Source organism: Pholcus phalangioides, unplaced genomic scaffold, assembly GCF_987345545.1.
Source record: "Pholcus phalangioides strain wild (caught in Gottingen) unplaced genomic scaffold, Ppha-v1.0 ptg000004l_1, whole genome shotgun sequence".
In the NCBI taxonomy this organism is placed as follows: domain Eukaryota; kingdom Metazoa; phylum Arthropoda; class Arachnida; order Araneae; family Pholcidae; genus Pholcus; species Pholcus phalangioides.
This window is the reverse complement of record NW_028301597.1, coordinates 42,645,015-42,671,771: the sequence shown is the minus strand read 5'-3', so window position 1 is coordinate 42,671,771 and position 26,757 is coordinate 42,645,015. Positions and strand designations below refer to the sequence as shown.

Genomic DNA, 26,757 nt, shown 5'->3' with positions numbered 1-26,757 from the left:
AGTTTGCCAATGAACAAAACTAACCAATATCATACACCATGGGAAAATAAATTTAGTTATAGTTATCAGGAGTTTGGATAATGTTATCTTTTTTCTCTGTGGAAATATTTTTTGCGCTTTCTGAAACTGAGATTTCCTTTTAGTGTTTTTTTTTTAAATTAATTTTTCATATATTTTTTCCAAACATAAATATTTTTTCTACGAAGATTTCAGCACGCACGGTATCGTACCACTATGGAGAGAAAAAATTGGTCAATGTCTGAATTTCGAGCTTTGGCCAGCCAGTTCTCGAATAAGCAGGATATCCCTCACCAAAGCCCGATAAGAAACGGCATCGCCAATTGGCTTAATTATTCGTGACAATCATGCGTCATTTTTCTATGGCAAACCACAGTGCAGATGCGGTCATCAATTTTTCTTCCTTCAAAATTTGGCAGAAAAAAACTATATAACTGTATTATTGTATATAATTAGTTTTTCTGTCAAATTTCTCTTTTTCTGCTTTCCTCATATAGAGCAAATCCAATACAGCTACGAGATATAGCTATGTATCACAGGTTGGCGATGGAAAAAAAACGAATTTTACGCGTACCGGATCTTGTTCTTTGGCCAGGGATTCCCGGTCACTTTGCGAATTGACCGGCCAATGCATGAATTATTTCCGGAAATTGGAAATTCGCGTATTCGACGCACTTCGAGTTTTGGCAGTAACTTATAATAGTGAAAAAGAACATGTAGGGTGAGGGTGAAAAGAGAAATATACTCCATACGGACTCTCTTATTAACTAATGTATTTAAAGTTTTCCGGCCGTGGAACTGTAAATATGGTCATTTGAAAGAAACTGCCGATGGTTTTTAACTAAAAATAACTTTTTTTTTAACGCTACACATGCCTTCGTTGTAGGAAAGAAATTCCAAAAGAAGGGAGCGCGCTACACGTACCATGGATCATAGATCATAGTAGCTATTGCGGCCCGAATAGGACATTGTGAACTTGAGTACAGAAATTTTTGTCATAGTCTAGAAAAGTGATAACGATAACTTATAGGGAAAAAATTAGTCTATTTCAACTACAGGTTCAAAATATGCGAAAAGAAAAAGCATCAAGTCCTGATTAACAGAACAAAAGAAAAAAAAAACGGGATTTTTTTCCCATGTTATGATATTGATCCTCCTTTCCGTACTTAGCGTAAGTGATAAGTGATAACGCAATCATAACATTAACCTTGATTTCAATTAACGGCGTGTACTGTATGCTTAAATTCATAATTATAGATTTCTGAGAAGTTTGTGATTTTAAAATTTGTTACGATTTCTGAAAATTCTTTAATTATATATAAAATACACGTATTTTTGAAATAGCATGAAATTATTTTGCTTTCCAAAGAAAAATTATTCCCCGTTTTTTTGCAATTACAAAAGCATATTTTTTTTTAAGGAGCGAATTTTGTTTTCAATATTTGCTTATTTGTAAATTCTACTCGTCTTCGGTATTATCTTCAATTTTGAACAAAAAAATTATTTTCCAATAGATGTGTATTTACACACACACACACACACACAAATTGCCGTTTCACATCAGCCGCTGTATGCGAATGATTCAAATATTTCCCAGTTTTTTTATTTGTTCATATTTCGAAAAATATTTCAAAAAAATTTAATATTACTGTGTAAAGTTAAAAAATGTCTAGCAAATCATTATGATTGCAGAAAATTAGCAACGCTTGACTATAGGAGGGGGGGGGGGTGAGGGCTGTAGGAAAAATAAATTCTATGTAACCGCTATTTATTGAACAATAATATAAATATCGCCATCTATGTGTGAAAAAAAACAAAATTAACACAAGGAATAAGCTTGATACGTGCTGCGATCTAGATCATAGTTTCCTAACCTTTTTTTGTCCCATCGCCTCCTTCTTCAGAAATTTTCACTCCCCCATCGATCCCAACAAAATCTCACCCATAGGCAGGACCGTCTTCAGAACATCATGGGCCCCAGAGCCAAGTGATTTTTCTAAGGCCTAACCTTTCAAATTCTCGAAAAATTAAACTACTTCTTGTTTTTTCTCAGGCTCCCCTTCTCTCGAGGCCCTCGGGCCGTGCCCAGGTGGGCCCATGTGTTAAGACGGCACTGCCCATAGGATCCTCGGTTATACCCATAGCTTCTACCGTCCCCATTGGAACATTCCATCGCCCCCAAGGGAGCGTAAACGCCACGTTGGGAATCACTGTCTAGATCAACGTTTCTGAATCTTCCAAGGACCTATTAAAATATTTGAAAAAATTCGACGAACCCCCCTATAACTTATGCGTCATATATCCCGTATTTTACGGGACATTCCTGTATTTTAACCGTTATGATATATTTTCGCAATTGTCCCGTTCTGTTTTTTTAAACGAATTTATGTTTTTTAGAAAAATTATGAGCAAGGATAATTTTCATAACTTATGAAAGACATTATTAAGGCTATAAGTTCATCTCATGTATTTGTCATGTTCAGCGTTTTTCCGTTCACTACATTTCAACTCGCTGCGTTTTTTTAGTCGTATAAAACTTGTATATAGCAGCGCTTCATTTTCCAGAACATTGTGAATTTTTCAGCAGTCTTAGCAAACAATTGGTGATTTTGCCGACCGTTAACGTTACGTTTTTGGTAACAATCTGCAATGTCCCTTATTTTGTTTCATTCAAGATCCCAATTTTTCATAATGAAATGTTGGTCACCCACAGTCAGAGCCAAAACTAGATGCTTGGTCAACCGGGGCAATCGAGCAGTTTGACTTCCCCTTGTAATGTTGAAGGAGAGGTTGCAGAATGAAATTTGCGCCCGCTAGGGTCCGGCGCAAGGGGCACGAGACCCACCTGCTCCCCATTAGTTGCGGCCCTGCACACAGTCATGACGAATGGTTTTTTTTTCTCTAATTTTCTTTTTTTCATGCATTATTTATTACTGCGATTGATTAGCAGAGATTTATTCCCTCAAATTTAACATACTTGTCAATAATCTGCAAATTTGCTGTAAATTGTAATTTTTCGCTATAATTAGCTACATTCTTTATTTAGGTTTTCCGCATTTTCTTCGATGGCATATGGGGACTCGAGTCCCCATATGCTTCATATAAGTTCATGAAGGTCTAATTTTTATTCAAAATCACAAGTATTTCATTAATGCCAATTACAACAATTCAGTACAGTCGAATCCCGTTATAACAAACTCCAAGAGACCGGAGAAATCACTTCGTTACAACGAAATTTCGTTATGAAGGAATTCCAGGTTTATGCACATTGTTTCTATGCACACGTATCTGAGGGATTAGAAAAGTGTTCGTTAAAACGTGATTTTTGCTATAACGGTGTTCGTTAAAATGGGATTCGACTGCAATTTTTCATTCAATTAGAACTGAATTGTGAGGTCATCCTACGGACCGAGAGATACCCATGTTTTCTATCACACAAGTTGATATCAGTACATCGTTCCATGGTAACTTAGGTGATTCCGGAGATTTATTGAAATATGAAAATGGCATCGCCGAAAATCCCTGGCAACAAAACATTCCTCTTTCGTTGTAATTCAGAATGTTTTTGAGCTGTTTTTCACCACGAACGCGTGAGAAGAAAAAACAGATTAAACGGAGATTATTGCAATAAATAAATAAATAAAACAAGTAAAATGAGAAAAATTCTCGAAAAAAATTCATCTTTTTTAAAATGTAAAAATGTCAAAATTTCACACAACACCCCTATCAGAACATGATAATTTACATGTATACTGTCTACTTTCTATGACCACATTCCAAGAGCCAAAAGGATTGTCTCAGATCCACAAATCTACAAAACGTATAAACCCTGTTCGACAGATAGTCAGGGAAAGTTCACCATTGGTAAGTTCAGTTTGGCAAAATAGAGCTATTCTTAAATACCTTTCTTCAGGCAGGGGATGGACTCTGACTTTCCAACGAACTAAATTTCTAAACCTATTGAATGACGAGCATAAAAGAAATCACAAAAAAAAACAACACTTATTTGAGGAAGAAATCTCGACAGAGGACGCCTTTTTCAGCAGATAAGGGCTAGGTCAAGGCGTTTGCTAGGGGCAGCAGTAAAAGCGTAACCCTCGAAAACTGTTCGTCAGTTTTCGAGGGTTACGGTAAAAGTCCTTGTGGGGTATAAGACCCATGGAGGAAAGAATACATTCTTTGCTCTAACATACGTTATTCTTTCCTCCATGTATTTAGACCAGTGTATCCGAAAGGGCTAGGCACCGTTTCGTCCTTTCTCCATTCATCCTGTCAAAGTAGTCCCTTTTCAACCGATCTTTTCTTGTCCCTTCCCCATGTCGATACATTTTAACTGTCAATCAAGATGGAACAACCCGTGAACGAATACTGAAAGAAATACGAGTGATTTACATACCAGATAGAGATACATATAGCTAGACTTCCTACGTATAGAAATACACTCTATACCAGTGATTCGCAACGTGGGCGATACAGTGGAACTTGGTTAGTTCAAATTTTGGATGATTCGAACTTTTTTAAACTCGCCTTGAGTTTTCTATCTAAAATTTCTTGTTTAATTCGATTTTTTTTTTCAAATGTTTTGGATGATTCGAAGTTGGAGGAAAAAAATCGTGGGTTTTTTTGAGTAAATTTTAGTTTGAAAAATTCTATCAACAGTCAAGAGACTATACGGAGTGCAGATGACTGGATACAAAGCGAAGATAATTGGAAAGTCACACACTCTTCTGTATGGAATCAAACCACCAACCCCGCACTTTCCAGGCGCGTGTTCTACCATTAAACTACTCATATCAGTCCATTAAACCAGTCAGGACTGGTTTCTCTCGACTATAAGTTGTTATACAACAAATCTTTAAAGACCAAAAATATATATTTTGTAAAATTTCTGACGTGATTTCAGCAAACTATTTATTCCGTTTTTTCGATCTTGACTTCTGGTTCGAATTGTCATGCTAACACTCTGCCTGCTGAGCAGCGTGACTCAACAGAAATGGGGAGTCAAGGAAATGTGAAACAACTGAATCAACCTCTCGGTGAATATTAAAAAAATATATAACATATACAGAAAGATACACACACACACACACACACACAAAAAACAAAGCACTTACTCACAAGGTCACTCATTCTGTCACTCGCTCGCTCACTAAATCACTCAGTCTACCACTGGGTCACTCACTATTACACTCACTCACTTGGTCACATACTCTATCAATAGGCCGCTCACTGTGTCACTCGCTCACTCATTGGTTTGCTCACTCACCGACACTAGTCACTCTGTCACTCGCTCACTAACTACTGTATCGTCGATGAATTTTCCCAGTGGTGAATTTTCCGTGAACCCCTGTATAGTGATTGCAAAATGATATTTTTTAGAATTCTCAATCAGAACGCATATTGTTTACCACAAATTCAAATATTTTGTTATTCAGCAGACAAAACCACCATAAAATGAAGTTATCTATACCCAAAATAATTATTGTACATGTATATACACACATAATTGAATAGTGGTTTTAATTTGGAAATAATTTGAGGAAAAAATACTTTGGTAGTTCCCATCGCATTTATCCTGTTCATTTACAAACAACAGCCAGGATAGACTTCAATTAAGCTCTATCTGATAGGACGCAATTTTTCTTATTTTCCTTGAATTTGAATGAACAGGAAAAATATACTTAAGACCAATTTTTCAAAAGAATACAAATTTTAAAAAAAATATATTTATTTTTGAAGGAGGTGTGAACAGAGAATATCACGTTAACTGATCTTTCATTAACACACGGTTAATAACACTGGCTATGATAAGATTTAACAATCATATATGATTTTGCATTTTTAATAAATAGAAATTTGTATTATATGAATGTACTAGCTGATACCCGGTGACGTTGCCCGCCCCGTAAAAAATTTATATATGTATAGCTTATTAATTATTTCTTAATCAAAAAAATTTCTGCATCAAGTAAGAAAAAATTACTTTTATTTTTAAATATTTTAATTAAAATCTTCAGGCAATCGCTTGTGGATACACAATATTTTTTCTTTTTCCATCTGGTGTGTAGATGTACAAAGTTTTGCTATTACCAACACGCGAACAGGTGACGAAAAGGTGTGAAAAACAGGGCTCAAGTAAGTTGATACCTGCCACTGCTAACAATGACTGACCTTGCGCTTTGTTGATTGTCATGGCAAAAGCTAAACGAATCGGGAACTGTAATCGATTGAAAGTGAATGGCATTTCTTCGGTGATAATTGGGATACGTGGAATGAAGACTTCTTTTTCTTTGTCACATCCAGTTAGAATCGTTGCTTCAATGATGCAATTGTGCAATTTCTTCGAGTAGAGTCTGGTGTCATTGCAGAGTCTCGGTGTGTTCAAATTTCTTAAAAGCATTATAGGTGCTCCGACTTTGAGGGTCAAATTGTGTGGTGGCATACCCGGAATATCCAAAGGAGTTCAGAAATTTTGCAGGATACAGAACTAAATGTCTGCGCCGTGTCTGTGACAGTGTCAACCGATTTGTAAGATGTGGAGTCTCCTGGAATAATTTTTAGGATATTTTCGTTGATCTTGTTCACATTGTCATTTTTCGGTGCCAGAATCGCTCTCAGAAAGCCACTCATGGTTTTGGTCATTTTGTTGAATGTTTGGGAAGACTTTGTCTGCAAGTTCTTGAACTGAGTTTAACAACTGGCAAAATCCATTGCGCTTTGTTGATTGTCATAGCAAAAGCTAAACGAATCGGGAACTGTAATCGCTTGAAAGTGAATGGCATTTCTTCGGTGATAATTGGGATACGTGGAATGAAGACTTCTTTTTCTTTGTCACATCCAGTTAGAATCGTTTCTTCAATGATGCAATTGTGCAATTTCTTCACGCAGAGTCTGTTGCCATTGCAGAGTCTCGGTGTGTCCAAATTTCTTAAAAGCATTATAGGTGCTACGACTTTGAGGGTCAAATTGTGTGGTGGCACACCCGGAATATCCAAAGGAGTTCAGAAATCCTGCAGGATACAGAACTAAATGTCTGTGCCGTGTCTGTGACAGTGTCAACCGATTTGTAAGATGTGGAGTCTCCTGGAATAATTTTTAGGATTTTTTCGTTGATCTTGTTCACTGTCATTTTTCGGTGCCAGAATCGCTCTCAGAAAGCCACTCCTGGTTTTGGTCATTTTTTGAATGTTTGAGAAGACTTCGTCTGCAAGTTCTTGAACTGAGTTTAACAACTGGCAAAATTCATTTCGGAACGTAATCGGTCCAGTGCTTGGGTCTACTGGTTGGTCAACTGATGTGAAAATGATAGCAGTGCTGAGTCATTTTGCAGTTGAACTCGCATGTTGGTGGATAATCATAATTTTTTAACTTCGTGCCAGAGTGTTGATGATTTGAGGCAAGCATTGAGTTCATCAGTTGGCGTTGAACATTTTTATTCCCAGTTTTGTCAGCGTAGTTGTTGTTCTCTGTTGTTAGCGACGTCATACGTCCAACTTGTGCAGCGAATATTATTCAAACGCCTTTATGCATTTTTTAAATTGAAACTATACCTATACGATGGGCGGTTGATGAGATAAAGGCCGCATTATCACCCTGTATATAGGCTAGCAGAAATACCCGGCGCTTCCCGGGTTTTCTGCAATTAATGGGAGGATTGGAAAAGAGTGACAAACCGTTATAAAGGAATAAACTGTTATAATAACAGAATTAAAGGTGTGACAAACCATTGTAAAGGCATATATTCACGTCTGAAACGCATTGTTGGAAACCACGGTAACCAAAGTAAACGTTCCGAAAGTGATTGTTGAGGCCCCAAAACCATTGTTGCCCGACAGTTTTTTGCCCATTTCGGGCATTTGCCCAGCTCTGACGAACTTTAAAATTAGCCTACGGTTCAATCCCGGACCTGTTTGGTATATATGCAAAATCTGGCGACGGCCTAAACCTGTAGATTTGTATAAAGAGCATACATACATACATACATACATGCATGCATACTTTCACATTTATATATAAAATGTGCAATATATATATATATATATGAAATATCACTCAAGAAAATTTAATTTTTTTATGCACAATGCGCTTTATTTTAGATTATGTTACAATTATAATTAATTCTTTAATTATCCCTAAAAATTTAGCATGTAAAACATACTTCGAACCTGGTGAACAATGAAAGCATTGACACATTATTACGACAGAATTAAAATTACTATATTGTAATTTACAGCATGCACAAAGGAAATTATCATTCATATATATATTGTGCTGTTTGTTATTTTGTACAGATCAATGCCTTTTTAAAGTTCCGAATCTATATATTTGCGACTTTTTCATTTCGGACATGTCAGATTCTGCATGTGCTGGTCGTAAAATGGATTCCCATAGAGAGAGAGAGAGACTGCTCATACACACACAATATAGATAATCGTTCAAATGGCAAGCACTGAATATCCAGAAAAGAAAATTTTTGAGGGGTTATATTAAGCAAATCAGGTACGCTGAACGGTATTACGTGGCAAAAGAAATTATTGTCAATATTTTAAAAAAAATATGGGATGTTGAACTTCAGGGAACAAACACACTGTATATATATGTTATATGATTTACATAGATTTGACTAATATAAAAATGTCATTTATTGTTTGTCAACTTATTTTTCTATTGTTTTTGAAGAATGCACAGCAATATGTTTCCTTCACACGTGATATTTCCCTCTAAAATGCAAGGGTCAAGAATCGTTCTTGCTATTTCTTGACAATTGATAGACAATCAATAAACCTTCCATTTCTCTGGTAAATATAGAAAATTCACGAGCAGCTCACGTAAGCTCAAGTAAAGATCTAATGTTTAGGTGTTGCTTAGAAGCATGAATGCCGAAACGAGTTCAAAATATATAATCTATACTTGAAAAATATAAGAAAACTATGTTGCTTTGCAGAGTATCATTTCCAAATAAAGGGTTAATGTACAGGGTGTCATGCGAGTGCTAATGCAGCCTTTACCTCATCAACACCCTGGGGCTGACAGTGTCCCAGGGGCCGATTCTCGTCATTTTTTGTTGTTTCACCCTTTAAATTTACTATAGGTACTCTGCTGCAGGTTGTGTTCAGAGTCATGGTAATGATAGCTCGCAAATAAGAGCTGCACGCATGTTAAGCTATCTGGCATAATTAAGAATGATAATGTAATACAGGACAAAAATGTAGGCAGTTTCTTTAGAAGTGTGGCGTATGGTCAAGTAAATTTTCTTCAATAAACAATGGTGTATGACTTTGTACTAAAAAAATCAGGTTTATCCGAGAGTCACCTAGGATAATAGTCAGGGTAATAGGATAGTAGGATAATATAACCCCTGTCAGCTACCTGCGAGGGCCTTCTTTATGGGCTTTGCACCCGGGCGGCAAGTTAGCTTGAGTCGCCCATGCCGGCATGATCGGGGGAGATAATTTGCGAACCGGATAAAAAAGTAACAGAGAAACGTAACAAAAGATTTTTCTAATTTAACTTATTATAGATGGCTTTTTTCTCAGCCAGAGCTATCAAGGAAACAGTTATTTTCCGGATATTATGCGCCTCACGACACAGTGCGTGAAATTTGGAAGGCAGATTCATGTGTCTCCAGTGGTGTAGATGGTAGCATGCTTGCCCGGTATGCAAGAGGGCCTGGGTTCGAGTCCCGGTGGAGACGTGATGACTTTTCTTTCCGAGCTCACCTCAGCATAATATCCGGAAAATAACTGTTTCCTTGTTAACTTATTATGTTTTATCATATTATACGTGAGAAACATCATTGATCTTGGACCCCTGCTGCCACCTATGAAAAAATATATTATTTGCCATTATTTCCCAAATATAATTAATTGTTGGTCTTGAACCGGTGCACAGCATGAAAGTAAATAGTACATGAGGTATGATATGAATTTTTATTTTTATGTTTTCATGCTGCATATTGGTGTAAATTTTATGATCCACAATATATACTGATTACTGTTTTCATATTTAATACAGAATTATTTGACCCCAAACTTAAAAATATAGTAACCATTGTTTTTCATGGTACACACAAAATTTACATCAGTATGCATCTTGAAAATAAACAATATATGGTTTACACCATGTAGTATTTATTTTCAACTGCACACCAATATAAAACCAACCACCTATTTTACTGGGAGAAATTATAAAAACTAGCTTTGTTTTTATTCAATAGGTGGCATCAGGATCCCTATAGCGTAAAATTTCTCTGTTTCAATCAATACGGAATTTATGCGCATTTCACTTCCATACAAAAATATTGGAACAGGGAAAATGAACAGAATTCGAACCCATTCATCAATGTTTTTGACAACATAATTTATCATTTTAACATAAGCATTCTATTCATATAGCATCGATATCTGCTCTAAACTTTCGCCATCATCGGATAGCGTGAGATGACTCTTAGATTGTCATCATTCCCTATTTTTCAAACCAGACATGGCGTCAATGCACAACTGCAATTAATAACAGAGCGATGATGATGATGATGATGATGATATACAACCTATTCAGTATTTTGCCGTAATTTTGGCCATTTCGAATTCTTTTAACAAAACCATTCTTTTCCTTATGCATTCTTCTTTCACTTACTTATACTGTTCTTTCCCAACTTTTTTTAACTGGAAGTGTGTCTCTAAGATCAACGTTTCGCCACTAAAATGTTGGCTAGGAACTTTCCTCACTACCCTGTATATATTTTTGTCGATTTTTCTGCGTATTTATTTTGGTTTCCATATGCTTATGTTATGTTTCAATGTATTGTATTGTTATTATACGTGTATTCAATATGCGATTTCGTAGAAAACCGTAGTTAATCCAGTTTTCTTATGAGTATATTCGTGTTCAGCACACCGATTTACATAATATATACAGTGCATCCAGGTTATAACGTTCCCACATAGAACATTTTCCGGCTTTGTACGACTGATTTCTGTGGTTTTATATGTTACCACTAATTAATTATGACTTTAATTAATTATGACTTTAATTAATTAATTATTAATTAATACCACATATATACCACTATATTACACTCACCAAGATTTCCCGTTTGCAATGTTTTTCCACGACGGATTTATGAAAAATGTTATAAGCGGGATCGACTGTAACTGTTTTTGCTTTGGACGCAGAAACTTTGTCAAAATGTGTTGTTCAGTATTACCAAACCAAACGTGGGAACAATGTACACCCTGATATTGTGTAGAGATAATTGCACCTCCTAAGTGAAAATGTTTCGAAACCTGCATTGAATGCTTGAAAGAAACGAAGAGAATCGCATCGGAGAATTGCAAATTAAATCTTGCTGAAAAGATATCTAGGATATTGTTCCCTGTTTAAGACATTTCTCTAATGTCTATTTTATGTATATGAGGATAAAACGCATAACCCATTGCCCTTGTCCATTTCGTCACCCCTCATAGAATAATAGCCTGCATAGAGAGATCGGCAACGTGCTGTTGTCCTAAAAAAGAATGGATGACCAGCAGAACAAAAAAGGTCATATCGATATCAGTACGACTCCACCTTTACGCGGAAGTTAAAAGGGGGAGGGGGGGGGGCTTCAAATTATATTAGAGGTTTCCGTTTCCACAATTTTTCTTTTATATTCCTTAAAAATGGATTTCCTAATTGAAAAAGTCTGAATTGTCAGACATTTCGGTCAATACCAGATTTTGTCCTTAAAAATCATTGTAACCAGAAACATTGGGCGGTGTTGGGTGATCATTGCAATCTGTTTTTGAAGGAAAATAACTTTAAATTCAGACCCAAAAAAAAAAAAACGTGACCCATTTTTAACCACAGTAAATCAAGATTGTAAATGGTATTCAGTAAGTAGTTTACCATGCACTTAGTATAGTTCGGGAAGTAATACTTTCTCGGGAAAGTTAAAGACCGATTTCTAGGGGCCATGGAATACCGTGCTTATATGTTATTATTTGTTGCTTGTATATTGTGTGTTTATACGATTCGATGTGATAATGATAATACGAAGCCAGGAGTCTCGCCAAAAACAGATGGTGTGACTGACAGTGAAAATAATTGTAATGACTGTACCACGACAACGAGACCGCGAACGAAAGGAGAGAAATGGAAGTCGACGGAGAAAGTAGTCAAGAACATGATGTCGTACGTGACGAGGAGGATACTCCGTTCTCTGGATCCCGAAGACATCTCCAAGATTTCACCTCAATGTTTCGCACACATTGTGAAGATAACTGTCGGTCTTCGGCAGATGAAAATGTGGGCTTTCCAAAGTGAGTATATCTTTGAGAGGTTACATGGTTTTTTTTTCCCTTCAAAAAATTTTATACCTACATACTTCGTTGTACTTGCACATCTTTTACCCAAGATATGGGAATTATTTTGAATACCACTACAACTACTTTCTTTTTCTCAAACCGAGCACAACTCCATGGACAATATAATCCCGAAATGAGTTGTGCCGGAACTGTGCATGTATATCTAACAGTCTGAGTGCGTAGCTAGTGCTGTATGTGACTTGTTAATGCTGCCATCTATTTTTCCAACTATGAATGAAGTGTAATTGTTGAATATTTGTACCGTTGTTAGTCTATTGCTCTCTGTGGTAAGAGTAACAACCACTAGATACGCAATACAAGCATGTTATTCGGATGTATTCAACAGCATTTCGTAGTGCTGATAATCTTTCGAGAGTGCCGCTAATACAGCTTTATTTGTTGATGCAGTCTACTGTATCATAAACATCGATCGGTCATAATAGTTTCTGCTATAATCCTTTCAGCGAGAACATGCAATAGGAGGGGAGTGGGAAGAACTCCATTCGCTTCAAGTCAGAGCGGGTATGTGATCAAACTGAAGCAAATTTCGACTTCTAAAACCGAACCCAACCTCGATGCATCACTAAATAGTGACTTTAGCCACTCTAGTTAGGCCGGGGCTTTATTTAATCAAAATAATAACATACGGAAAATATGTGCAAAGTTCCTAATTCCATCCTGGTTTCTGCAATAGTGCTCTGATTCTGATTTCCAGTCTAAGGGTACGAACATAGTGCACGTCCGTAACCCATTCTGCCAGTCGGTGTCGTTACGGATTGGTTAAAAACTTTAATTTCAGGTTTTTTAGCCAATCCGACTTGCAGAATAGGAGAAAAGTGTACATTATGTTCGTACCTTAAGAATTCGTCAATGCAAGTGAATTTGTGTTCTTTTTTTTGTGTAGCTTATCCAAGTTTTCTTCTAAGAATTGAACAAGGGACATCAATCTTTTTTCAGCATTCTTGTCTTGAAGCAGTTTCCTCCCCCCTCCAAACCTGTAAATTACTTGCCATTACAGTACTGAAATGGAGTTTTTCCGCTGTACACTTGCTGCGTAATGATAGGGATTTCCTATTATTACACATTCACTTGGTTGATTATCTGAGATATTAGCTCAATGCAAATTTGGTTGACACTGTAAGTTTTCAAATATTTTCATACCGAGACAAATAATTTGCACAAATCTGACACAAAACCGATCAGAACCGATTTTGGGCAATTTTTTTCCTGAAACAACGTTTAGTTCATTTTCCTCTTCAAAGGAAATTTTTTTTTCTACAAGCTTTTATGATTTGTATGACCACACACGTCTCAAAATTGAAAATGCAAGATCACACGTTCAAAAATATAAATTAAGACTCAACTTTTTCCTTTTAATTTCAAGCTTGTGAAGAGGAAAACTGCCAAAAAATCCAACATTAGACGAATACGCATGTGTGACCAATCTTCTTGTCATTTGAAAAGCATGTTTTTATGGACTGACTATCTTCTATTGTAATTAAAACTTGTCAATGCGAACCAAAAATCCGTGAAACGAGAAGATTTGAGATCATTGTTATTGACTATCTGCGGAGTCGTTTTAGGAGGCACCGACATAATTCTAAAATTGAAGACTTCCTGTCAAGAAGTTTATTTTCATCTTTCGAACATGAATATGGATATACCAAACCAACAATACATAGGGTGTCCCATAAATTTGTAAACACAGTAGAGCCTCGTTATAACCGACTAGTAAGAAGGTTGTAGCTGAAGGTTGTCCGCTATATAATGAAAGTCCGGTTTATAACAAGTAATTCTTATAGGAATGTGATGCGATAGGGTGTAAATTAATTACGTAATTGTACGTGATTAGCTAAAAAGAGTGTTCATTATATATCAAATAAAAAACAGCCTTCAACATAGGCTGAATTGATGTGTTATAGGCTGAGAAAGATGTGTACAATCTTACGATTTTTGTATTGATCTTAATTTTTCTAGCTGGAAAGCTGTATGAGTCCATATCGACGCAAAACAAAATAACGATCGATGTTTAATCGCTTGCATGGAAATGCTTTTCAAACGAGTTGATACTTTTAAATTGAAACTCATTTTAAGATTGTTAAAATGAGTTTTAGACAAGTCAGATAGAAATTTTACAATTTTTTCAATTCTTTTAGCTGTCTGTTATAAACGAAGTCCGTTATAGTGAGGTTTTACTGTAGTCGGAAAATTCATAAAAACTGAAGTCTGGTGAATCTGAATGCGGTTATTGAAAAATTTATTTTCACCGAGGGGAATTTTTCATGGTGCTGAAAAAAAAAGTTCAAATTTTTGTTACTAGAGGACGTTGCACGATAGTAAATTATAGAATTCTAGAACTCAACCTTTTTTCGGTCTCTTCTGAGTCCAAAATGCTTCTTATAGCTCCAGCCGTTTATTCGTGTCTGAGGTAAATGAACTTCACATATAAATAATTGCTCGCTGTAGATACATTGTGCTGTCATTATTTACGTATTGGAAGAACTTTCGTTCGTTCAGTTATAATTAATTTAAAAAATTGTACAACCATACTAAAGGTTTCGAAATTTTCTAACCTGTTGTTAATAAAAAAATTTTAATTGTTTCTCCAAAAATCAAAATATGAGCAAATAAGCATCTCGGATATATTTTTTTTGGATTCCGAGACATTTCTTCTGAATGCGAGACAACCCCTCTTTGACAGGAACAATGTTTAACCCTTTCAGACCCGAGCATTCATTTTTTAGAATTTTCAAAATGTTTTTCGCATTTTGATACACATAAAACGAATTAAAAACATAAATGTCAGAAAAATCTTTATTTTCTTTTAATTTTGAAGTTTTAATATTTTTTTGTGAAGAAATAATTCACTTCGGTCAATTTTTTTCAACCAAGATGATGCAGGGTATATTCACCTTGGCATACAATTTTTTTCAGAATTTTATGGCTAAATTGTATATAATAAATCCTTATTTTCCCGGAAGAATTCAACAAAATTCCCGAAAGCCATCTGAATTCCTGGAACCCCCCCCCCCCCCCGAAAGTTCAACTTCAAGTGCTGCCCTATGATGAAAGCCCACAAAGTTCATAACCCTCATGTTTCTAACAAAAAAATTACATAATCCTTCAAGTCAGAGCTTGACTCCCTGAAGTTGAAATAAAAAAAAATTACAGTGAGAAAAAGCAATCAACGCGTTTTTATCAACAGTTTCTGAAAGGGTTAAGCAATACGGAGTGTTGTAAAAATGCTACAAAATATTGAAAAGGGGAAAACACGGTTATATTCATGTGGCTCTCACATTCATAATGCTCTTATAATTTTCTAAATGGTATTTTGTTTTCTTGTTTGTAGTTCTTGACACGATGGGTAAAGTGCCTGACGGTGTCGCAAACGGAGGAATAACCGCTCTGGGTGATTTCGATGGTTGTTTGTCTATCAACGTCAGCGGCAGTTTTCAAGGAAAAAGCTGTATAGTAGAGCTCATACCGCCTCTACCTGAAGTGAAACCGGTCGTAGGCATTATAGACGATGTGCCCGAACTGAGAACCGACTTCGCAAACGACACAGTAAGACCTGATGCGACTTTCTCATATAGTCGTAGAGTGACCATTTTATACATTCTTTCACATTTTTTGGCTGTCCTGACTTTTTGACATAATGTCCCGTTTTCCCTCAAATATCTTGAGTACCACTGGGTACTCAAGATATTTCAGTCGCGGAGCCCTATTTAGTCTTTTCCTCCGTATGGTGTAGCCTCGTAGGCCTTTTTTCATATTTATTTATCAAATTCATTGATTTATTTTACTGTCCTGTAACGGCCACATCTTGATTATTTTCACTATGCCTGACCCCGCACATGGTTTTTAAAATTGTATCCGAATGCTCATGAATTGGGGTCTTTTAGGCCCCACTCCACGGCCACGAATTATCTTTTTTATTTTTACTTGGTTGTTTTGTACAGTCTATCACTTCTGTGTACATAAAATTTATACTAGTGCATGTTATTTTGAATCCCGTATTTGAATGCATATTTTCTAAAGGTCCTCTTGGCCAGTGTTTCTCAACCGCCTGGCCGCGCGGCGCAGTACCGGGCCCTAGCACTAGTCACACCAGCCCGTGAGTAATTCGAAGTTTCATTGTTCCCATAAATTTCTCGTTAGTTGGGCGCATGACCGGGTCATTCACTTACACAAAAGATATTTGCCGGGCCGCGGGCTTCCAAAGGTTGAGAACCACTAGGCACCCTAAAGTAGGGCCCCGCACTCACTGTATAATCTGATTCTCTTCGTTATATGTCTAACCTCGCCCATGTTTTTTTGTAATTGTATATGGATACACATACATGACTAGTTGATCAGTTAGACCCCATGTGATAGCGACTCCAAGTAATTTTTTTTTCTCCCTGTATAACTCAGAATTTTCTCCGGCACAATCATGCTCTCTCCGGGGCAATGAGCGCTTAAGTCGCGCAAGAAACAGAGCGGTTGTGCCCCATTCCATATGTACAATTTTTCCTCTCCACTTGTTAATACGTACAAGATTCCTCGATAAGACTGCTTATTTTTGGAAATAATAATTACAAGGAAGAAAATTCATCTCTGCCCCACGTGGACTCTCGGCCTCTCGTGTGCCGGACGAGTGCTCTACTGACTAAGCTACGCAAACAGAATATTTCCCTCTTGGAGCGTATGTATATGGAAGGTGGCAGCAATCAACTTCTAGCTCGTGAATGAAATAGGCAATCAGATGGCGACATGTAATTTCGCCTTCTGTAATTCTTGTCCTTTAGAGAAACCCTTTTCACTTATTGTTAAAACTACAGGGTGGGCAAATCTCTCCTGAAACTTTAAATATGAATAAAAACCGGAAAAATAACCGAAATAAAAAAGGTTGCAGGGTTAGCATCGCTAGGTCACGGGAATTTTTTTAATGGGAAAAAATAACTCAAAAAATCGCAGATAGGTTGCGCTGACTTAGACAAGTCAAAGAGAAGATACTCAAATAACGAACAGAATGCCTCCAAATCGTTTATTACAGCAGTATGTATTCCACATGACCACCACCACCACAAGGGATAGCACATTGCAGGCGAGTCACAAATCCGGCAAAGTTTTGTTTGCTTGAAAGAGATGAGCTTTCTACTCTCACGTTTATTCAAAATGGAGCAACTAGTCCCACTGCTACCCCGGGCAAGGCATTCCTGATACAGTTGATCGGGGAAGACAAAATCATTAGCAGGCATTGCAGGTTCCCATGACCTCATAGGTCTCCAGATTTGACACCGGCAGACTTCTGGTTATGGGGATATTTGAAATCCTGGGTGTACCGATGTCGATCCGGTCCATCCAATCTGTCGGAACTGAAAGATGCGATCCGCCGAGAGATGTCATGTGTGCATCCGGACCTGCTGCGCCCTGCCGTTGCTGGATTTGTGACTGGCCTGCAATGTATCCCCCTGTGGTGGTGGTCAGGTGGAACATATACTGCTGTAATAAACGATTTGGAGGCATTCTGTTCGTTATTTGCGTATCTTCTCTTCGACTTGTGCACGTCAGTGCCACCTATCGGCTGTTTTTTGAGTTTTTTTTTCCTATCTTAAAGTAATTCCCGCAACATATCGATACTAACCCTGCAAACCGTTTTTTATTTCGGTTATTTTTCCGATTTTTATTCATTATGAAAGTTTCTGTGGACTTTTTGCCCACCCTGTGTTTGTGAATTTAGTCAAAACTGAATTTATAATGAACTAAACTTTTATAAATAAGATTAGTCTCTGAAAAACACAAAAAATGACGGAAGGCTGAAATGATCAGCTTCAAAATAGGATGAAATATAATTTACAGGAAGATGAGATAATGCAGTTCTCTTTATTGCATACCATGTCCAGAACCAACACCAGCTTTAGTCGTTAAAGCCTGTGTTGCGTTAACACAATCCAAAAAAAGTTCGTAGGTGTCCCGCCCCATCCATTTGTGATTTAGTCAGCTCATTTCTGTGGGTGATACGCACATTCAGATGGAAAAAATAAGCTCCTAGAATGTCCACACTATACCATACCAAACAATACTATTAATACATTTTAGGTATTAATGGTATTGTTTTGTCAATGGAAATGTGCGTGTGGAAAAGAAGTTAGATCGCTTGATATCTTTCTGCAATAAAGAGCCAAAAGATGGGGTGTCAAAACATCGGTAAGATTCGTATTTTTTCTAGAATTTCACTATTTATCATTTCAATTTTCCTGAAAGTCGTGTATTTTATTTGTCCAACCCCCACAAATACTCTGCCTCACCCGGGGGTAAGAACCACTACCTTGCAAATGCGGACAATAATTGTCATTAAACACAATGGAAATGAAAGATGGATCTAGTATTGACTTTAATTGCGATGCGCATATTGGTATTATTAGTGTCTAGAAGAACGACAAAGAATAAACGCATATAAATTCAATTAGTAGTTATATGGTCATTCGAGGAAAAAACGCGCAATGACCTCTGCGTAGTAGAGACTTGTCCAGACGTGGCCATCGCGCTTCGATAAACATCGCTTATATTCATCGAACTGGAACTTTTACCGTTTCTTTCCTTATAAGAGTGTTTCGATACATACGTCGAAACAAGTCTTTGCTTAAGTATTTCTCAACAGTTGTTAAAGATATACATGGTGTCCTGTAAACGATAATGCGACCTTTATATATCTCATCAACCGTCCGTCGTAGAGTTATAGTTTCAGTTTAAAAATTCTCGAAATTCATTCAAAATTTTTATCTTGTACCAGTTTTGAGAGTGAAAATACGCTATAACCCGAAATACAAAAAAAAAAAACATAAACCTAAATTTTTATACGGTTCCCCCACCTCTAACTTCCAATAAGAAAGTTGTTGCCCTGTTCTGCAATAAAGAATTCGAAAATCGGAGAAAAATTGGGGAAAAACACCATAAATGAGGGGAAGGAGCGTCATCCGGTAATGTTTGCCGTCCTTTTTCATAACTTTCCTCCGATTCCTAAATTCAGATATCTTAGCAAATATTTCACTTGAAAACATGGAATTTTCTCTATTGGCCTCGGGAGATACAGGGCAAAAACTTTCTAATGCGAAATTAGAGGCCAAGGGAGACTGTATAAAAATTTAGATTTTATTTTGTTTTGCTCAAACACGCTGCATTTTCTACTCTCGAAACTGGTACAGGGTAATTTTTGAACGCCTATTGAGCATTTTTTAAATTGGAATCGTACCTCAACGAGGGACGGTTGATGAGATTAAAGCCGCATTAGAACTTACAGCACACCGTGTATAATGTTTCAATGATATATAAATTTCCATCATTGGTCACTGCCATAACGGAGGTGATGGCTAAAATTTTCCTAAGCTCGAATCGAAGAAAGTGGGGGGAAGAAAAGGTTATACTGGAAACATGTCCTTTTCACTCACGCATAAGGTTCTCGTTATTCAAGGACGATATCCATCGTTATTGAGAGAATTGTGAATCATTTATTTAACTCCTCAAATTAAATTACCTCATTTACTCGCGTATAGTAGACGAGGTTTTTATTCAATTTTCATTGCTTCGGAAACTTATTTCGCCTTATATGCCCGAGTGCATATCTAAATACTAAAGTCACTATAACTGGGATTAATTTGGGAAATAACTTCAGAACTAGTGATATGGTAATTTTGGCTGATTGAAAATGATATCTCGGGATTTATATATACTGAGGATTCGATATTGATGAAAAATTAGTCAGAATCGGGGAGTGAAATTATAATTGAAAATTTATGAACAAAATAATCAAAAATTTATAAATGAAACACACCAAAAATAATGCGAGAAATAAGTTCCAGATTCAATGAAAATTCAAAATTTATGTAAAGCAATTTCAGAATTTGTGAACGTTTTCAATTCTCTTGGGGCTCCCTGTTTGATTCAGGGTCCCTGGGCCTGGCCCAGGGATCCCAGCAGTGACGTCTGAGCCGGCGGGGGGTGCATTGGGGGAACATCCACAGTGATTTGCGAAACCATTATGAACACCCTCGGGCAAAATGGTTTATCCGCATTTATATATATGTTACTGCCAAAGCCCGAAATAGGCCAGTTCCGACACCGAATCATATGGATCGATTTTTAGGGATATATAGAGATCAATACACAGGGTATCCCTGTACATCCCTAAAAATCGATCCATATGATTCGAGGTCATCGTCACACGTCGCCAGATTTATTTGGGATAATCATGGTCATTTATAATTATGTTTAGCTATGGTAACCCTAACAATCAAAGGAATCGAAATATCAATATCGTAGGACTCTATATATATATATATACATGGATATATAGGGCCGGCCAAAGACCTGAAAAGTCGGGAATTCGGACATTGGCCGGATCAACTGGGTTGACCAGTTCGCGAACTCGCTAATTTCAGGCTTCTGCAGTAACATATGTACAGGGTACATAGCAAACGGGGGGGGGGGGGTATGGCATTTTACTGGCGAACCATTCATCCTAGTGGTATACTTCCAATTAGAAAAGTTATTTCTCTAGTACTCAAATATGGTACTGTTTCAAGGGATGTATAGTTATTAAAATAAAAAAAAATCTAAATTTTTATACGGTCCTCCTTTGGTATAACTTCTAATTAGACAGTGTCTGTCTCTCTGTGATCCTGTCTCTCCTGATACCAACTTTCTAAGTGCAGTATTCACTGAGATATTCGAATTCGAAAAACGGAGGAAATCCGGATAAAGAAATAGCGTTAAATGAAATTGGAATGGTTTTTCCACATTTAGAGCTGTTTTCCTCTCAACATTTCTCCGTTCTTCAAATGCGAATGCTTCAGTGAATACTGCTGCTATTCATCACTGGAGCCTTTTCCACAACACCAAACAGTGCTTTACAAGTATTAACTAACAATCCCCCACTACATGTACTTTTGGACAACGAAGTACAGAAAGCAAATTTAAGGCTAAAGCGTGAGATTAAAATAAACAATGTAACATATCTTCCTACAGATGTAGAGCATAAACATCCACCATGGACGTATCACCCGGTGAAAGATATTTTGCCGACACAGGTCTTGACCACAGATGCAGAAGAATCAACAAATCGAATTATTTTCACAGATGGTTCAAAGACCGTGGACGGTGTAGGGGCCGCCTACGTCAGTATATACATGGGTGAAGTAACGGACAAATGGAACTGCCGATTGCTCAATAACAACACTGTATTCCAAGCTGAGTTATACGCAATCTGGATGGCGGTCAATTGCGCAAAACATTTTGCAGAGAAATCAACTATAAACACAGACAGCATGTCATGTATACAGGCAATACGAGACGTAGAATCCCCTCATAGCCTAGTGCATGACATTAGAAAAATACTGATGGACAACAGGAAGATTACAATACGGTGGGTAAAAGCTCATGTAGGCATTGAAGGGAATGAAATGGCGGATAAATTCGCGAAAGAGGCTACAAAACATCAACTTGAAAACCACCTAATGAAATTGCCGGCATCCTATATTAAAAATCTGCTCTCGAAAGAAGCGTCAGAGAAATGGCAACACCATTGGCAAATATGCACAACTGGAAGAAAGGTCTTCGACGTTATACCAAAAGTGGGTAAAATGAAAGAAGTCATGCCGAGAGAAATAATAATGTTCCTCACAGAACACGGTCCATTCGGTGAATACATGCAAAGGTTCAAAATCAGCCAGACCAGCACGTGTAGATGCGGCCATCCGGGAAGCGTGATACACTATGTGACACAGTGTGAGTACACAAAGGGATACCATTTGGAGGCGCCGCCGAGCGGAAGAGAGATCTTGTGGAAACGGAAAATTATTTTGCAAAGATCTGCAACGAGAAAACTACAACAAGTCTTGGGCTATTTGATGAATAATAAAGAAACTATTTTGATAATAACTGAAAGCAGGGAACAATCCACTAATGATTCGGAAGTAGAATCTGAAACAGATGCAGATTCAACATAGAGGGACGCACTTATATACGCTGCTAAAGTATAATATTTTAGTAATACACCCTGTATAAATTATGAATGTTTTTGTATATACAATTTCATAGTATGATGGTGGTTTAGTAATTGAATATTTGTATGAGCTCATTATGGCATTTTTTCCAATATATGTGTCGTGCATAGTAATGTTTATGTGTATCAACAATTATATAAAAATGGAAATTTATATTATGTAAATAGTGTATATTATATAAATATATTATGTAAATATATGTATGGGAAATTCAAATGTGATCGCTGCCACCCAGCACTGTGAACGGGGGCTGTGTTTGATTGTTCCCGCCACACTTTCATAGTATGATAGTAATTTTGTAACCTTGAATATATATTTGTATGAGCTCAGGGTGATATTTGTACCCAATACTACCTTCATAGTAATGTTTATGTGCATTCCCAATAGTATAAAAAAGGGAAATTTTTGTAAAGTAAATAATGTATACATGTAATTCAAATGTGAATGCCAGCACTGTCAACGGAGGCTCTGTTTGATTGTTCCCGTCGCAGTGTGGGCTATGTGTGTAATAAAAAGTTAATTTTTTTATTTCAATAACTGTACAACCCCTTGAAACATGGATGACATATATCTAAGTATATACTACACATTATTTGGAAACTTTTTCTTATTAGAAGTATACCTCTAGGATCAACGGTTCATACCTCCTGTTTGCTAGGGGTGTAAGCACCCTGTATATACGTTACTACCGAAACCCGAAATGAACGAGTTCGCGAACTGGTCAACCCAGTTGATCCGGCCAATGCCCGAATTCGCCAGTGAAGTGTCATATTCCTATGCACCCGTATGAATCGCAATATATACAGTTGGTTTGAGCCGTAAAATTATAAATCAGAAAATATCAATATTTTTTTTTTCGGATTTAAAACCAAAAAATATATCTTGTTTCCTAAATTATTTACCTTAAAATGCTTTTTTTTTATAATTTAACATAACAAATACACAATTACACGTACAAGATTCTATTGTTCGAGATTTTGAGTATTTTTGTTAACTAATTATTACCAACACAGAGAAAAAAGTGATTTTTATATTTCTCGGAACAGAACTATATAACTGACATTTCTCATTTGAAATGTAATTTATTGTTCTTAATAGTAATAACAATAACATATTAGTGATACATGAGTTGAGAAATCATTTGATTATTCGAATCAATTTATAGGTAATTGGTGGAATGGAATCACTCCTGAGGCCTTTTTATGATTACTTCAAGTTGAGGATGGCGGTTTGCGTACCTTCATCTTGTACCGAGGATGACGTGAAATTTATTGCTGACAAAAGTAAATAAAGAAACTTACATAACGTTTTTTATTGAAAGTTCATGTAATACTTAGGAATTTGGATAAAAAGAGACCATTGAAATACCAAAAAATTATATTAACATAATCATATTTATTAATACGTAATGAAAAGGTAAGATAATGAGCAATTTTTTACGTTACAATATTTTAGAATTAGGGTACAAATTGTATTTCTCACATATTAAAACACAAATGACGATTTAGATTCAGAATACATAATTTTTTTTTTCCATAATGTGAGAAAACACTATTGAAATGACATTTTCGCAAATTCATTAGCAAATACTGTGATTTATGTAACCGTTGTTTTGTTTCCAGCATTGGAAATAGTAAATATTGAATGGGATGTAAGGATTCCTATCTGCCAAGTAAAAGAAGGAATCAAGATCGAAGAATGGGATGATTACACCTCTGTGTAAGTGGTTTTATCTTAATAAATTCCAGCCAAATGAAACACACGGGTTCAAATTTGCTGCATAATACTATATCAATGATAAGCATTGCACGGTTTTTTCATCCCATACTTGATTACAGATGCGTCATCGGACTGTTGATATTCTTGGCTTTCTCAGGCACTTTGGTTGACATCATACTAATGAGAAAAACGGAGACATTCGAGTATAGGGAAAAATCAGGTTTGCTTTTTCATGACACTTTTCTTGGTTTTCCAACTGATCATTTACATATTGAAGTAAAAGACAACATAGTTTTCAATAAACAATTCCCCATTATTATCTTAAAGAGCAGTAAAAGAAGCAAATTAAAATGTGTGTTAATAAATGCCAGGAGCTTGGGTAACAAGAAAGATTTTTTAGAAACTATGATAGTTGTGGAGGACTTGGATCTTATAGCCATTACAGAATCTTGGGCAAACGATGGGGATGAATCTTTCTTACACATCTCCGGATACGATACTTTTTTGAGAAATAGATCTGATAGGAAAGGGGGTGGAGTGTTGATATACGTGAAATCATGTTTGAAGGCTAGAGAGTGTAACGTGCAGAGAAGTGATATTGAAACCATATGGGTTGAACTTGAGAACAAAAGACGTCATAAGCTTATTGTTGGGGTTTGTTACAATCCACCGAATAGGGATCAAAACTATATCGCCAAAATGCATGATGAAATTTCCTACATGTGTAAGCGAAAGAGGGTTCTCATACTAGGGGATTTCAATTACCCGGGTATTGATTGGGAGAACCTTTCATCTGGAAATCAGTATGAAAGAGACTTTCTTAAGTTGGTGCTCGAAAATTTTTTGTATCAGCATGTATCAGAAGCCACTAGGGGTACTGCTATTTTGGATTTAGTTCTTACTAGTTCTGAGGATCTAGTTGAACATGTTTCGGTGGGGGAAGAGTTTTCTTCCAGTGATCATCGTATCGTCAGATTTCACTGTAACTTTTCCTCGGGTGAGGTTGATAACAAAAGACTGGTTCCTTGTTTTCGGAGAACTAACTTTGATGTTTTGCGAAGAAGGTTAGCGGAAGTTTTCAAAGACCGGTTGGAATCAGTAGGGGTGGTAAGTCAATGGGAAGAATTTAGTACGAAGCTGTCCTCTGTTTTGCACGACGTCATACCCTTTGTTCGAAAAAAGCGTGTTTGTACATCACACCCTCTATGGTTCACGGATAGCGTGCGGAACCTTTATCTTGAAAAGAAAAGAGCATTCAGAGAGTATAAAAGTGGACGAGGTGACCTATCATTGTTTACTGATAAAAGAAGACTGTTGAAGAAAGCGATAAGGGATAGTAAAAAGCAAGTTGAATCTAGGTTGGCAGATAACATTGGCTCTGACCCAAAATCATTTTTTCGATACGTCAATAATGGATGTAAGGGGACAGTTGGCCCCCTCTCGATAGGAGGCTCAAAAGTAGAGAGCAATGTAGGCATGTGTAGTGCTTTCAATGACTTTTTCGCGTCGGTTTTTAATGGAGATAATGATATTCGATATACGGGTGTTGCATGGGGTAATAAAACGCTCAACGATATTCAAGTGGAAGACGTGGAGGTCCTAAATCTTCTAAGAAATGTATGTGCAAGCAAAGCACCAGGACCAGATGATATCTATCCCAGGGTTCTCAGGGAAGGTGCTAATGAATTGTTGGGGCCAGTCGCACAGATATACAGGAGTAGTGTTGCTGAGGGTATCGTCCCGAGAGATTGGAAACTGGCTAACGTTGTTCCTATATTTAAGAAGGGTAATAGAGAAGTGGTGTCTAATTATCGTCCAGTGAGTTTGACGAGCTCCCTCTCGAAAATTTTGGAAATTATCATCAAAAGGCAGTTTGTGAAGTGGATAGACGAGAATAATGTATTGTCGGATAATCAGCATGGGTTCAGGAAGGGGAAGTCATGTGTAACTAACCTCCTTTGCTTCTATGATTACGTGACTAAGGCTTTGGGTAAGAGCAAAAATGTCGACGTGGTTTACCTTGATTTCCAGAAGGCATTCGATCGGGTCCAACATGGCAAACTCTTGAAGCGTTTACACGAGATTGGAATAGGGGGCAACTTGCTGAATTGGATAGAATCGTGGTTAAGAGATAGGTCGCAACGAGTTATGGTGAACGGGGAATTCTCTGGTTGGACAGACGTCACAAGTGGAGTTCCTCAGGGAAGTGTCCTTGGCCCCATACTTTTTTCACTTTTTATCGACAAACTCGATCAGGGTATCGATGGAATTACTAGCAAATTCGCAGATGATGTGAAGCTAATGGGGGTAATCGGAAATGAAAGCGATAGGGAGTTGCTCCAGACCAACTTAAACAAGATTGCAGCATGGGCAAATGAATGGAGCATGACGTTTAGCGTAGATAAGTGCATGGTCGCTCATTTTGGTTCGAACAACCCACGGTTCTCTTACGAGTTGAATGGTGTCACTATCCCGGATGCAACTAGAGTCACCGATTTGGGAATTCTCATTGACGAGCGACTTAAGTTTTCTGAACATTGTTCAGCGGTTGTCAAAAAATCGAATAGAATGCTTGGTCTCATTTTCAAAAAGGTCTCTTCGCGTTCTCCTAAAGTCATTCTTCCGCTTTTTCG

General features: G+C 37.0%; 1 protein-coding gene and 1 non-coding gene across 2 annotated transcripts in view; both read left to right on the top strand.

The window, feature by feature from the left end:
• The window catches only part of LOC149087615 (nose resistant to fluoxetine protein 6-like), a 60,221-nt gene that overhangs the window by 25,966 nt on the left and 7,498 nt on the right, over nt 1-26,757 (top strand). The window contains exons 2-5 of the mRNA XM_089231542.1: nt 15,712-15,926; nt 23,571-23,688; nt 24,028-24,124; nt 24,244-24,344. Coding sequence (XP_089087668.1) covers nt 15,723-15,926; nt 23,571-23,688; nt 24,028-24,124; nt 24,244-24,344 — 520 coding nt within the window. The 5' untranslated portion in view covers nt 15,712-15,722. The remainder of the gene's footprint in view (nt 1-15,711; nt 15,927-23,570; nt 23,689-24,027; nt 24,125-24,243; nt 24,345-26,757) is intronic.
• TRNAT-GGU (transfer RNA threonine (anticodon GGU)) lies at nt 9,639-9,712 on the top strand. Its single transcript has one exon. It is a non-coding gene; the product is annotated as a tRNA-Thr (tRNA).